The sequence below is a fragment of the Hyla sarda genome, chromosome 1, assembly GCF_029499605.1.
Source record: "Hyla sarda isolate aHylSar1 chromosome 1, aHylSar1.hap1, whole genome shotgun sequence".
In the NCBI taxonomy this organism is placed as follows: Eukaryota; Metazoa; Chordata; class Amphibia; order Anura; family Hylidae; genus Hyla; species Hyla sarda.
Genome location: NC_079189.1, coordinates 486,860,892 through 486,875,825, shown reverse-complemented (window position 1 = coordinate 486,875,825; position 14,934 = coordinate 486,860,892). Strand labels below are relative to the sequence as shown.

The 14,934-nt window shown below is 41.1% G+C and overlaps 1 protein-coding gene across 1 annotated transcript in view; it reads left to right on the top strand.

Annotated features, from left to right (window-relative positions):
* SRFBP1 (serum response factor binding protein 1) overlaps positions 1-14,934 on the top strand; it is a 111,136-nt gene that overhangs the window by 74,683 nt on the left and 21,519 nt on the right. The window contains exon 4 of the mRNA XM_056537353.1: positions 2,852-2,923. Within this exon, the coding sequence (XP_056393328.1) occupies positions 2,852-2,923 (72 nt within the window). The remainder of the gene's footprint in view (positions 1-2,851; positions 2,924-14,934) is intronic.

Sequence of the window (14,934 nt, the reverse complement as noted above, 5' to 3'; positions counted from 1 at the left end):
AGATCGCGGGCGTCGGCCATTGCCGGCGGGTCCCTGGATGCGATCAGCAGCCGGGATCAGCCGCGCATGACACGGGCATCGCTCCGATGCCCGCGGTTGTGCTTAGGACGTAAATGTACGTCCTGGTGCGTTAAGTACCACCTCACCAGGACGTACATTTACGTCCTGCGTCCTTAAGGGATTAAAGGGGTACTCTGGCCCAGGCTGCTTTATGCTTACTGAGATCGCAGACTTGGCAGCATTAAACTCATAGATGTGAATTCGGGTAGAAAACAGACATGGTGCACATCTACAATCTTGCACAATGATCTAATTGCTTCTCAGCATAATATCAAAAACTAACAGGTTGTTAGTATACATTTTGATCAAAAATGTATACTAACAACCTGTTAGTTTTTGATATTATGCTGAGAAGCAATCGGATCATTATACAAGATTGTAGATGTGCACCATGTCTGTTTTCTACCCGAATTCACACTGTGTTTTCTATCCCCTCCTTTTTTTTGTTTGAACATGTTGTCTGCACTCTTCCCCACCCCCTCAGCCCAACCCTATATAAGTAGTAGTTAGCTACACCTGGGCCATTTCTTTCCTAGCAGCCTCCCAGTCTGACTGGGAGAGCATGATAAGTGAGCCCTTACACCTTGTTCACACTGGTGTGGTGCTGGGCGGCGTCCATTGCTGCCGTGGCGCCGGGTCTGTGGGGAGGTGCGGGCCATAGACTGGTTTGAGTGGCATTGGGGCCGCTCTGCCATTGGGTCGTTCCCCCCCCCCCTGTGGGCACTGGTGTCGCGGCCCAGTGCTACGCCATTTTATGCTAGGGATGTTAGGGACCCACTCTAAATAGGTGGCCTTGACGTGGCGAGTGGGCTTGTACTTTTTGATCAAAAATGTATACTAACAACCTGTTAGTTTTTGATATTATGCTGAGAAGCAATCAGATCATTATACAAGATTGTAGATGTGCACCATGTCTGTTTTCTACCTGAATTAAACTCATAGATGTTGTGATCTTTGTTGGCATGATGGCATCTATGTGATTGATAGGGGGAAAGGGCTCTCCTTCTTCACCAACGGTGAACGAGCAATGAGATTGCGGGGTTCTGTTAATTGCCATGGCAGCAGAAGGATCGCATAGGCTGAGTGTCAGGAATCCTGACAGTTCTACTATGCTGCAACACAGCATAACAGTTGAAAAGTGAAAAGTATAAAAAATAAATAAATTTAAAAAAAACAAAAAAAAAAACAAAGAATGACTTGCACAATAAAACAATAATTTTATTTATCCCGCACGGTGAATGACTGACTTATTTTGGTCCAAAATTTGGAATAAAAGGAATAAAAAAAAAGATCAAAAGGTAGCATGTATCCATTACCCTGATAGAGCGCTTAACTTGTCAATCACTGATAAACACGAGTGAAGGAATTACCTACAAACACAATCAGCTACATCTGTAGGAAGACATAAGTAGGTAAGTAGTTTTTATGGAGTTCCTCATTTCTGTGTAATGTCAGGTTCTGACAGCAGAATGTGATAGACGTAGGAGTATTATTTACATTCATAATGAAGGAAAACCCCTTGAATATAATACAGTTTCATACAAGGAAAGCTCCTCAGGCTCTCGCACGTCTTGTCTTCGGAAGAATTTAGGAACTTAAATACTGTGGAAAATTGAAAGCCTTTATGAGGCAAATGATTCATTTTCATCCTCATGAGTTCAGTACCTGCTGTTCAGTGAAGTCAACATTATGTAAGGAGTCCAACTCTTACAGCAAGCTTTTCTAGTACAGATTGCACCTTGGAGGACCAGTCTTATCCCTGTTTTTTGTAACAAGTCACTAATTGTTCTTCCCTCATTAATTCACTAATGCTAAAACATGGGACCAAGTGACCTCATTTACTTCCCGACAATATAATTCCACCTTCTGCTCTTTTATTACAGCCACGCTTGTATTCAGTGTAGGGGCGTACATGCTGAATGATACGGCTATCGCACTATTGGTTTTCACAGATGTATGCAGCAGTCCTTTGCCTATATTTAATAGGAAAATCCTATAAGGCATCAAGGAATCTTTGATTCTTTGGTCCCCCTACCTGACATCAAACACCAATTCTGGCAACACAGATGATATCGGGCATCCTTCCTCTAGTGGCAGCCGGTACCCAACAAACTAAAAACTAAACTAAATAAAGAAAACTAGGTTTAATACATTTATTGTCACCCGCCCATCTCCCGTGCTGCACCACTACAACTCCCAGCATGCCCTTACAGTAAGGACATGCTGGGAGTTGTAGTCACGTGGTGCGGTAGATGTGCGGGTGAGTGACATCACTCTGCAGCCGCCCGGGCTCCATCTGATTCTATCCCCGCTACCCTCACTTAATGACGGGGGCACTGATTTACACCCCCCCCCCCCCCCTTGTCTCCTACCCTCCCGCGCCGCACATCTCCCGCCTGCTACCTGCTACAAGACTACAACTCCCAACATGTCCTCACTGTAAGGGCATTCTGGGAGTTGGTCATGCAACAGGTAGCAGACTGATGGGAGATGTGCGGCACGGGCGGGTGGGAGACAAGGTGGGGATGTAAATCAGTGTGATCCGTGATCAGGTAGTCAGAAAAAAAGAAACATAAGCAAGGTTCAAGCTGGTGTAGATTCCTGGAGCTTTTTAATCAGATGCTCCTAGATCTGCGACAGTCGCAGCTGATAAAGCACGGTGTACTGGAAAGTGAAAAGTGAAAAAACGTCTACGTGAGCAAGATATCAAGATGAGCGGTGGGATGTAAACAAAGAAAAAGTCGCAAATAAGCAGAGTTGCTTATTAATTCCCTTTTTTTCCTTCTAACAGAGGCTAAAACCAGATGACGTGACTAAAACTGCATTACGGGAAGATATTAACTTTGACAGCATACTTAATAAGGTAAGCCATTTTATTGACAATTTTTTGGGATGTACAAATTTTTAACCCCTTAAGGACGCAGGACGTAAATGTACGTCCTGGTGCGGTGGTACTTAACGCACCAGGACGTACATTTACGTCCTGTGCATAACCGCGGGCATCCAAGCGATGCCTGTGTCATGCGCGGCTGATCCCGGCTGTTGATCGCAGCCAGGGACCCGCCGGCAATGGCCGACGCCCGCGATCTCGCGGGCGTCCGCCATTAACCCCTCAGATGCCGGGATCAATACAGATCCCGGCATCTGCGACAGAACGCGATTTCAATGAATGATCGGATCGCCCGCAGCGCTGCTGCGGGGATCCGATCATTCAGAACGCCGCACGGAGGTCCCCTCACCTGAGATCGAGCAGATCAGAGCATAAGATGACCGATAACACTGATCTGTTCTATGTCCTATACATAGAACAGATCAGTATTAGCAATCATGGTATTGCTATGAATAGTCCCCTATGGGGACTATTCAAATGTAAAAAAATGTAAAAGTGAAAGTAAAAAAAAAGTGAAAAATCCCCTCCTCCAATAAAAAAGTATTTTTTTTTCCTATTTTACCCCCCAAAAAGCGTAAAAAATTAATTTAATAGACATATTTGGTATCGCCGTGTGTGTAAATGTCTGAACTATTAAAATAAAATGTTAATGAACCCGTACGGTGAACAGCGTGAACGTAAAAAAAAAAAAAAAGTCCAAAATTGCTACTTTTTTAAATACATTTTATTAAAAAATAATTATAAAAAATGTATTTAAAGTTTTTTTATATGCAAATGTGGTTTTAAAAAAAAGTACAGATCATGGCGCAAAAAATGAGCCCTCATACCGCCGATTATACGGAAAAATAAAAAAAATAAACGTACTACTTTGGTTAAAAAGTTTGTGATTTTTTTTTTAAGCACAACAATAATATAAAAGTATGTAATAATGGGATATTATTTTAATCGTATTGACCCTCAGAATAAAGAACACATGTAATTTTTACCGTAAATTGTACGGCGTGAAAACGAAACCTTCCAAAATTAGCAAAATTGCGTTTTTCTTTTTAATTTCCCCACAAAAATAGTGTTTTTTGGTTGCGCCATACATTTTATGATATAATGAGTTATGTCATTCCAAAGGACAACTGGTCGCGCAAAAAACAAGCCCTCATACTAGTCTGGCGATGAAAATATAAAAGTTATGATTTTTAGAAAGCGAGGAGGAAAAAACGAAAACGTAAAAATTTAATTGTCTGAGTCCTTAAGGCCAAAATGGGCTGAGTCCTTAAGGGGTTAAACTTCTGATAAATCAGTCTCCATCCTAAAATAGGACATTACATCAGTGTTGTATTTCAAAATGCATAGAACTATAGTAAAACGGAAAAAAAAAAAGGATCAAGGGTTAATCCTGCATATCGGTTGTCCAGTGGCTACAAACCTCTCTAGGATTTAGCCTAGCTCCCTCTGTAACTTTGTCTCCTTTCGGTACTTATAGAGATTTGAGCAGAGAGGGAATAGAGAGGCCTGAACAGCCATGTTGTTGTCTATATAATCAGGCAGGCAGAGAGTCGCATACATTGAGATGTGTGCAAAGCAACATGGCGTTCATTCATTGAAAGGCAGCACCCTAACAGAACTTCATGTAAAAGACAAAAATAGATGGAAAAGGTTTTGAATAGCCAGAAGTTCATATGCTATATAGAAAGGTACCAGTTGTAAACAGGAGGAAAAGATTAGGGATTTGCCTCAAAACTCATGTCCAGCTTCTGGCTAGTGTGTCCATCTCCGTTCATTCTATAATCTACAGCATTCACATGGTGATTCTCATGAGGAAGAGTCTTAAAGGAGTACTTTGCCCCTAGACATATTATCTTCTTTCCAAAGGAAGGGTCCCACCACTGGGGACTCCTGCGATCTTGGCTGCGGCAACCCAGACATCCGCTGCACGGGGCAAACTTCGCTATCTGCCGGTTGACTGGCGATGCGGGGTGGAAGCTTGTGAAGTCACAGTCACGCCCGCTTGTGATGTCCTGTCCACGCCCCCTCAATACGAGTCTATGGGATGTGGCGAGACTGCTGTCACTTCCCCTCCCATAGACTTGCATTGAGGAGGAGTGTCCGTGACGTCAGGTGCCTCCAGCGCTGCACCCGACACTCTCAACGAATGCCGGGTGCAGCCGGGAGATCCACAGTGGCGGGACCCCCCCTGATCAGACATTTTATAGGGGATAGGGGATAAGCGGCCTGGGGGCGGAGTACCCCTTTTAAGTTGAGAACATTTGCAGATCTGCTTATGTTCAACACTCCTCCCCTTTATTAAGACCATGGTCAGGTTGGCATATCATCACTTGCTAGGGTGTCAGACACACAGGCTGCTGAGGTTCCTCAACTCGCACCTCTTCCATTTTCCAAATCAATTGTAATATATACTGTAAAGAAACCATCCTCAAGTGCTATAATGAAGAAAACCAAAGCAAGTATAAATGAGTCTCCAGTCCCTACATTACATAAAGAAAAACTAGTAGAAAGGAACATGTCCCTGTTGAATGTTTTGAAATTAGAAGCAACAAGAAACGTGACATGACAACATACACATAATGTAAAGGAAATAAAGAAAATGGGGGAAGAAGAAAAAAAAGAAAAATTATGTAAAGTTTTTCAATTAAAAGAGACGTAAGTAACTTATTATATGAAGAATAAAGGCCAACAGAGAATTTAAACCACCTTAATAAGAAAATGACACATGAAATCAGATGAAGGATCGATAACATTTCACAGAAACTCACAAAAAAAATTGGGAAAATAGGTATTAAAGCTGCCTGAGGTAGCTGGAAAGCCGAAAACAGCCAAATCCTCTTGCACAATTTGCTTAACATCCATTGACATAATGGAAATTGCTCAAACAGTGTAGTACCGTTGTTATGCTGTTTACGACACAATTTTTCCCAGTGTATTTTATGGTACAAAAAATGGATCAAGCCCTTATATGGCTACGTTGATGATAAAAATATAAACATAGTTATGGCTACTAAAAGGCATGGGGAGTTGCCAACAATCTCTGTAGTGATAAGGAGTTGAAGTCGGGGGCTGCATTAACAGTTCTAAAAAAAATCACTAACTACTTGAGCTGACCATATTCATATAATATACCTGTCGGCAGAACAACTGTTTCTTCTGATTTATTCCCATAAATATTCACACTTAGCTGAGCGTTCATGTGTTCTGAATAGGGAAAAAGAGGAAAAAGGCTGCTGCCAGACTCCTTTACTGGTGGCTTATTTCCTCAAGAACAAAAGGATCGGGCTGTTGACACCCACCATACTCCGTTTTTCTCTTCACTGTCATTGGCCATCAGGGGAGAATAGCATACACATTAGATACGGCTGGTGTGTGGTTTCCATTTAAATTGTCTTTATATTTTGTTATGTTGTTAGACATGAATGAAGGGGCGTGGCGTTGTGTGGCGTCACGTCACTAGGGGGAGTCACCGTGACGTCACGTCCCTGTCTTGGAGGCAACGCCTGACACAGAATGCCGGGGGCTGCACCGAGATCGCGTGGAACTCCTGCGATCATATATCTTATCCCCTATCCTTTGGAAGGATATACTGGAATACCCCTTTAAAAAACAAACAGAATAAAACTAAATTCTCTGTAATGCCCTAAAAATGTAGACAGAAGAGGGAGAGCACACACAGCATACTCCAACTCGGGTTCCACCTTGGTACATAAGTTTATGCAGAACTAGCAGCAATCCTCAATAATCCAGCAATAATGACACCTGTGGGGTGCATATACTAAGGTAAAGTATCAATCATAGAAAGCACAAAGAAAGATATATGCATTCACTGTCTAATAGTGTCAAGACGTTCCGGGCTACGTGGGCTTCAGTACAGACGCATATCAGGAGCGCTAAGAGGCAACGCCGGCAGTTTTGCACGTTAGTGCGTACTTCTTCGGGCCTCGCCTGTGAGGCCGGAAGAAGTACGCTCTGACGTGCAAAACTGCCGGCGTTGCCTCTTACCGCTCCTGATATGCGTCTGTACTGAAGACCCTGTTGCCCGGACTCCGGAGCGTCTCGACACCTACTAGGCAGTGAGTGCATATATGTTTCTTTGTGGTTTCTACTCTGTAATGCCCTCATTACAGACTGTTATAAACCTTTGCTAATTTTTCTAAAATGGAAAGCCTAAAGTTTTGCATGAATATGGGTATTCAGTACATAGTTGAAGCACTATTGGCAGCGATTGCAGCCTGTAGTTTGCAAACCTGGATGAGGGGATTTTCTGCCATTCTTCTCTGCAGATCCTCAAGTTGGATGGGGACCATCGTGGACAGCCATTTCAAGGTCTCTCGCCATCATTATGGGGTATTGAGTGCAGAATAATGGGGAGGGGGGACGACTATTTATTTATTTTTTTCTGGCACAAGGCCTGGCATTAACTGACTTTACAGTGTCTGTATTAATAATGCAAATACCAATAGAAAGCTCTGTACAGACATTAACTGCAATTTTTTCTGGGAGATTTCAACTGAAGCCTTCAGAATGGTGAATGGAAATTTACCCTATAATTCATGCTATATGTGCAGTGTAGGATTTGTGTAGTGTAGGATAATTATATATTTGTCATAGTTTTTCCATTAAAATCCTCTTATTTACATTATAGTCCTCTTTTTATGTTCCATTTAACCACATGCACTTAGCTTTCTTCTTACACCTGTCCTTATTCCCTTCTATGCTCCTTTCTGTTTCACGAGTGAATGTTATTTTTCTTACATATTATCTTTTCCTCCATCTTTATCTTTCTTTTATTATTAATTTCTTATCCTCCCCAGGGGTTATTTCTTCAAAGTTTTGACTTGAAAATATGTATATCTGAGGTATATGCTTTTAAGTCTTGTGACTTAGATTTTGAAATGCCAACCATTTTTGCATTCTGAAACGTTAGACATGACATAACCTCAGATGCACTTTTGCATTGTAACATGTTTTAACAAGCTGAAAAGAGACTGCGGAAAGATAGCCACGTAGAAGGTCTATGTAGGCAATGTAATTCCTGTAATTTATGGTAATTTGGCAACTGATCGGAGTTCATTTCAGTCTTTTTTACTTCCCTGGAGGATAAAAGGGATAAAAATAGTCATTTCATAGAATTTTCAGATCTACATTTAAGATGATTTGGTTTGTAGAGGAACACACACTTATCTTACCTGTCTGTTTTTACATGATTTTAGATTTTGTATTCAATAAAATAATGTTTAAAGGTCTCAAATGTTACAGTAAAATAACATTAGAAATTATGACAATATATAGAAAATTACAAATGTGTCACTCAACCTCCAATCTGATCAGCTTTCCAGCAGGATGTTAGCGGTAGACCCCATTAGTCGTGCACATTTATATGGTGTTTTTTATGAAGTCTTCCAGAACAGTGCTTCAAATGGAAGCTCTGGGAAGAGTTCAAATGTGCGCCAGACCTGGTTGGCTGTTAGGTACCATATATTTGCCCTTTTATTGTCCTCAAAGGGCTATTCCTTTCTGGTAACTTAGAGCATATCCACCAGATCTATTATGAATGTGTGATTGATGCAGTTCCTACCTTTTGGCGCTGCACCTGTCTCAAGACCCCTTTAAAGGGGTACTCCCCTGAATTCTACCAACGTAGAAACAGTGATCGGCACTGACTCAGCAGCGTTAGGCACTATGTAGCCACACAATCCAAACTTCAGTTGAGAGCAGGGGAACACAGGTGAATGCACTGAATGGTGGTGCTCTCTCTCTATAGCATAAGCAGAATTCCAGCAACAAAAAGAGTAACGGAAGGCACTCATGGTATTGGTGTTGCGCAAACTTCTTTTATTCGTGGTGCATAAAATCTCCAGCAGTGGACGTCGGGCCAGGATTAAATAAGTGTCATGGTTATAGCCATTTTGCGCCAGACCTCCGGTGCTTCATCAGACCACGCCTATCGCGAAGTGAATGACCAGGTAAATTCCATCTGACCTATGATGCTTCAATGTGTAGGTGTTAAGGCCCCTTTCACACTACATAATTACTCCGTTTTCGAAGTTTCATCAGAAAATCTGCAGTAAAGCGGCAGTTACAAAATCCTATATGGCCGTTAGAAAATCCCATTATAGTCTATTCATGTTCATGAACTATTTCTCCCGTTACTATCTTCCGTCACAAAATAACAGCCGTTATTAAGAACAGACTATAACGGGTTAAAACGGCTATTAGAAAAATCCCATAGACTATATAATGGGATTTTCTAACGGCCGTATAGGATTTTGTAACTGCCGGTTTTCTGTCGGAACTTTGAAAACGGAGTAATTATGTAGTGGGAAAGCGGCGTAACCTCTTCTATGTAAAACAATAATGTTAAAAACAAGAAAATATCAGCACTTGTAAAACTTTTCATTGCAGCAATATCTCGGCATGATTAACCTCCTACTTCATAGTATGCGAGCAAACTTCGGCTTTCTCAGGAAAAAACGTTCAGGTCTAGCCGGTCATTCAGACCTAACCCTCCCTGTGCGTTTGTCCTGAGAATCCATCTGGCTTCGCATTGCAGCAAGACTTGCAAGTATTGCAGCAGAGACCAATAGTCTCCAGGGTGGGGTCACTAACAGAACCCCTATCTAAGTTTATTGACTGGATTTTGCACCCTCTGCTAGCAGAGAAACCCGCATTAGTGAAAGACACAAATTAATTTTTACTCACTATAGAAGGCCTGAGCTGGCCAGAAAATTGCATTTTAGCCTCCATTGATATTGAGAGTCTTTTCACAAGTATCCCACAGGAGAGGGCTGTACAATCCATAAAGGAATTTTTGTTACTGTCGGATAAAAGCCAAAATTACGTGGACTTTGTGACTCCTTAAACCTCATTCTAACAGGCAACACATTCAGGTTCGGAGATACCTGGTATGCCCAAATAGTTTCTGAATAATGGCACCGTACTAATGGAACTCTGCACTACTAGCAACTGTCTGCTTTTCGCTTTTTGTTTGCCACATTACCTATGTCCTGTCCAATATTACTAATAATTATTTGTCTATAGCTGATCTATGCATAGTAGTATGTCCATTTTATAGGATGGAATAATCTTATGTGTAGACAATTTGAAATCTTCACTTTCTCACTGTCTAATCCCCTGATGAACCGTAACTATATGTGATATATGGGGAAACGCATCGGGAGTATGTGGGATTGACCCTTAAAGGATATCATGATATGAGTGCCTTATCGTTGTAACTTTACCAATCTTTTGTATTGCTTTTCTAGGTATTTTTGTACTAGGGCTTTTAGATGTATTTTGTAATAAAGTGTTACATTTTAGCTATTTTTTGAGAGTTTACATGGATTGGAACTAGCTAAAGTGGCTGGTATACTTCATCAATTTCAGTGATAGTAGGATTAAGATTTTGTAATAGAAGTAATTTACAACGCTGTTTAACTTTCTGGCACCAGTTGATTTAAAAAAAAATAAAAAAGAAAAATGTTTTCCGGTAGAGTACCCCTTTAAGCCTGAACTTGGCAAGTTGAGGTGGGAATCCCCCTTCAAAGTGACCATGTAGTGCCTTTTATAGTGCACTCTTTTCAGTGGCTGATCAGTTTACATGTCATTGTAAAAAAGGAAGACGACTTTTCTCTAGTAAGAACGCAATTTCTCTAGAGAATGGTCATCTTTTTTGCAATTTCTCTTGAGGTTGTACAGGGTACACAACCTTTTTTACCAGTTCTCATTTTGTCCACTTTAATATTGTAGAGCTACCTAGTCTTTTTCTTTACTTGTCATTGTAATTGAGCATTCTTAATGAAAACATAAGTTCCACAAAGTGGTTAAACCTAGAAATTGAATTGGTTGTTCGTATCTGTCATGTTTTTAATTTGACACATAGCAAACAATCTAACTAAATTACTCTGCTCAAGCGATGATTGAAATGTGTCTGCAGTCTGAATTATCATTTATCAACAAGGTGAAGTTCACATACCTGGCATTCTAAGATGCTAGTAAAGGTAGTGTCGTACAGGCTACAGTGCTGCAAGCGATTACCCGACAGCCCTTTATCCCTTTCTTCAGTGAATATTTTGCACGCCTGCATAGTCAATAGTAGCCAGAAAACCCCTTCTGTTTATTGTCCTGATGCTTAATATTGTTTGTGTTTTACCCATAAAGGGAATTTGATGACAGTAACTCGTAGTATATAACGTAAGCTCATTTTCTCCTCCTGAGAATAAAAATACGTTATAAACTTTCTTTTTGTGTGAATATGTTTATCTCTCGCACTTTGCAGAGTTTTTATGTTACTGATTTTAAGTTTTTTCCCAATAAAAGGGGCCTTTTAGGGACCACCATTCTAAAGATCGTTGAAGACCTCTTAGATTATATTTCCTGGGGTACCCCTTTAAAATTGCAATATTTATTTTAGTGGAAATTAAGTGCAGAAAATGCGGGGGTTCTGACCTCCGAGCGCTACTGTGATGGTTAAATGATGCAAAGATGCCAAAGGTCCACATGAACTTTTTTTTTTATTATGAATAAAAGTAACAAATAAAATATTTATTTTAGAGTTCATCACCTACCACCCCATGACAGCTACAGTTCTTCTCTTATCCTAGAATTGTTGTGTTGTATACACCTGTTCTCTAGATTACTTTAGGACGGTGCCCCATGTTTAACTGTTGTCAGGTTTAAAGGGAACCTGTCATCACTTTATGCTGTCTGAACCATAAGTCACAGTGGCGGTTCATAGTCGCCTCTGCTTTTACTAGCAGTATTGGTTGATAGATCTTTCCCTATTCCTAAAAAAAAGTGAGTTATATCCGTCAAGGCTTGTGGGGAGGGGAGACGCCACCAGGAACTGCCCCTCTGACTCATGTTATGGATAATAGATATAAAATGAAGATCATTCTTCTTAAATGGTGGTTACATCCTGTTTCACGCCCTCTGTGACCACCCTGCTTGGCACAGAAAATATGATGGAATGCTTAAGTAAAGTAGTCTGCTAACAGAGTTAGAATGCTTACACAATGTGCTACTCCCCACTGAAGGATATATCTTGTGTGTACACAATACAATAAACCAGAGAACTGTTTGACCCAATGAGAGAGTCAGCCTGTTTTCTCCATGCACGTATTATCTAATTTGCCTCAGGACATCAACCTAGAGCAGTCACTTGGAATGCATCCAAAACACTCATGGTTCAGCATGAAAGTGATGACAGGTTCCCTTTTTAAGTTTTTTTTTTCCAGCTGCAGTCTATGCTCTCTCTATCCATGTATCTATACTCAAACCAATGTGTACATATCCTAGCACTCAGAGTGTTCATAGGGTGTTGTGAATCTAAATAGTCGTTTTATTTCAATGCATTTATACCATCATTGTAAGTAACATTTTGTGCTTAATTCTCTTCCAAAAATCAAACCAATATCAAGTTGAAGTTTTTGTATTTTATGTCTGGGACGTTTCCGTCTAAGGGATCTGTTTCTCATTTTATTTTGATCTGAAAAGTGAAGAATGTCTAAACTTTTTTTTTTTTAAACCAATATTTAGTTAGTGAACCTGTTGTTGAAAGTGAGTGGAAAGCTTTAGTTACTGTCAGGTTCTAAGGTTTAGCAAAGACTTCAGATAAATAAGTGTCTGTTAAGCTCATCTTTTAAGTAGACATTTTAAATATTTTTATATGTTGATCATATAGATCAGTGGTCTCCAAACTGTGACCTCCAGCTGTTGCAAAACTTCAACTCCCAGCATGCCTAGACAGTGGTTCACACTATGGAATTTTGCAAGCTGAATTGTGCTTAGGAATTCCATTACATGAACTTAAATGTTGGTGTGAATTGGTCTTCCACTGACCCATTTACACTGTGGAAATTCAGCAGCTTAAAATTTGCAGCAAAAATTGATCCCCTGAAAGAATGAACATGTTCAATCTTTTGGCAGAATCAAAACCTCAGTTTGAACATACCCTTAGGCTCTGCCTTGACTAGTGAAAAGGCTTTCAGTTAGGGTACATTCACACGGAGACAATGCGCTGCAAGTTGCCAACAGCTGAAATTCCCCTTGCGGATTTGGCGCTGAGGAAGTCAATGGGTAGGAAAGTCCTCTTGCGAAATCCCTCGGCTTGAAACCTGCAGTGAATTATTTACATATAAACGTACCCTTATAGCAAAGCTATGCCAGCTCCATTGGATTAGGACCGCTTGGCAATGCATTTATTTGGGGTAATGTTCAAAGTTTTTGTGAACACTGGAATCAGGATTTCTGTGGCCGATGTTGCGGCCGTGGAAATTCTGCCATGTGAACAGAGCAGCAGAATCCCACTGAAATCTATGGCACTCTGCTGCTGCAGTGTGTCCGTGCGGAAGATTCTTGCAGAATTCTACATGGACATTCTGCCATGTGAACCCGGTTTCCAGCAGAAGTTTGTAAATGCAGCCGAGACTGCAACAAGTCATATGTTTTTAGTTGACAAAAACCCTGGCTTAGAAGCAGTATTACAAGTGGAAAAAGCCACAAACAGTGGAGAAATATTTAAAGGAGTTCTTTAGTGAAATATAACTTATCCCCTATCCAAAGCAATAGGGGATAAGTTATAGATCGTGGGGGGTCTGGCGGCTGGGACCCCCCATAATCTCCTGCACAGGGCACCGGCAGTCTGCTGGAAGGGGGCATGCTGACCCCCACATAGAGTGGCAGCCCACACGACCCTCCATGTATCCCATAGAGATGCATGGAGAGGGCATGCCTGCCGTGGCTTCCTGTGGGGGTTGAATGGCCGTATCCGGCAGACTGCCGGGCCCCGTTCAGAAGATCACGGGGGTCAGACCGCGATCCTTTCGATAGGGGAGAAGTTATGTTTCACTGCCCTACTCCTTTAACCCCTTAACGACCACGGACGTAAATGTACGTCCTGGTGTGGCGGGACTTCCCGCACCAGGACGTACATTTACGTCCTGTGTATGACCACGAGCATCGGAAGGGTGCTCGCGTCATACATGGCAGGTTCCAGCTGCTAGCAGCAGCCGGGGACCCGCCGGTAATGGCCGACATCCGCCATTGCGCGGATGTCCGCCATTAACCCCTCCGATGCCGTGATCAATACAGATCACGGCATCTGCGGCACTTTGATTGGATGATCGGATCGCCCGCAGCGCTGCCGCGGGGATCCGATCATCCAGCATGACAGCCGGAGGTCCCCTTACCTAGCTCCGGCCGTCTCCCGGGGTCTTCTGCTCTGGTCTGCGATCGAGCAGACCAGAGCAGAAGATCACCGATAATACTGATCAGTGCTATGTCCTATGCATAGCACTGCACAGTATTAGCAATCAAACGATTGCTATAGATAGTCACCTATGGGGACATAAAAAGTGTAAAAAAAAAAAAAAAAAAGTTGAAAAATTAAAAAATAAAAAGTAAAAAAAAGTAAAAAATCCCCTCCCCCAATAAAAATGAAAATTGACAGTTTTTCCCATTTTACCCGCAAAAAGCGTAAAAAATTGTTTTTAATAAACATATTTGGTATCACCGTGTGCATAAATGTCCGAACTATCAAAATATAAGGTTAATGATCCCGTACAGTGAATGGTGTAAACGTAAAAAATTAAAAAGTCCACAAATGCTGCTTTTTTTTTTGTCACATTTTATTAAAAAAAAAAATTATCTAAAAGTTTTATATAGGCAAATGTTGTATCTAAAAAAAAAGTACAGATGACGGCGCAAAAAATGAGCCCTCATACCGCCCTATATACGGAAAAATGAAAAAGTTATAGGTGGTCAAAATAGGGCGATTTTAGATTACTGATTTTGTACAAAAAGTTTTAGATTTTTTTTAAGCGGTACAAAAATATAAAAGTATCTAGCCATGGGTATCATTTTAATCATATTGACCCACAGAATAAAGAACACCTATCATTTTTACCGTAAAGTGTACAGTGTGAAAACAAAACCCTCCAAAATGTACAACATTTTGGTTTTCATTTAAATCTCCTTCCTAA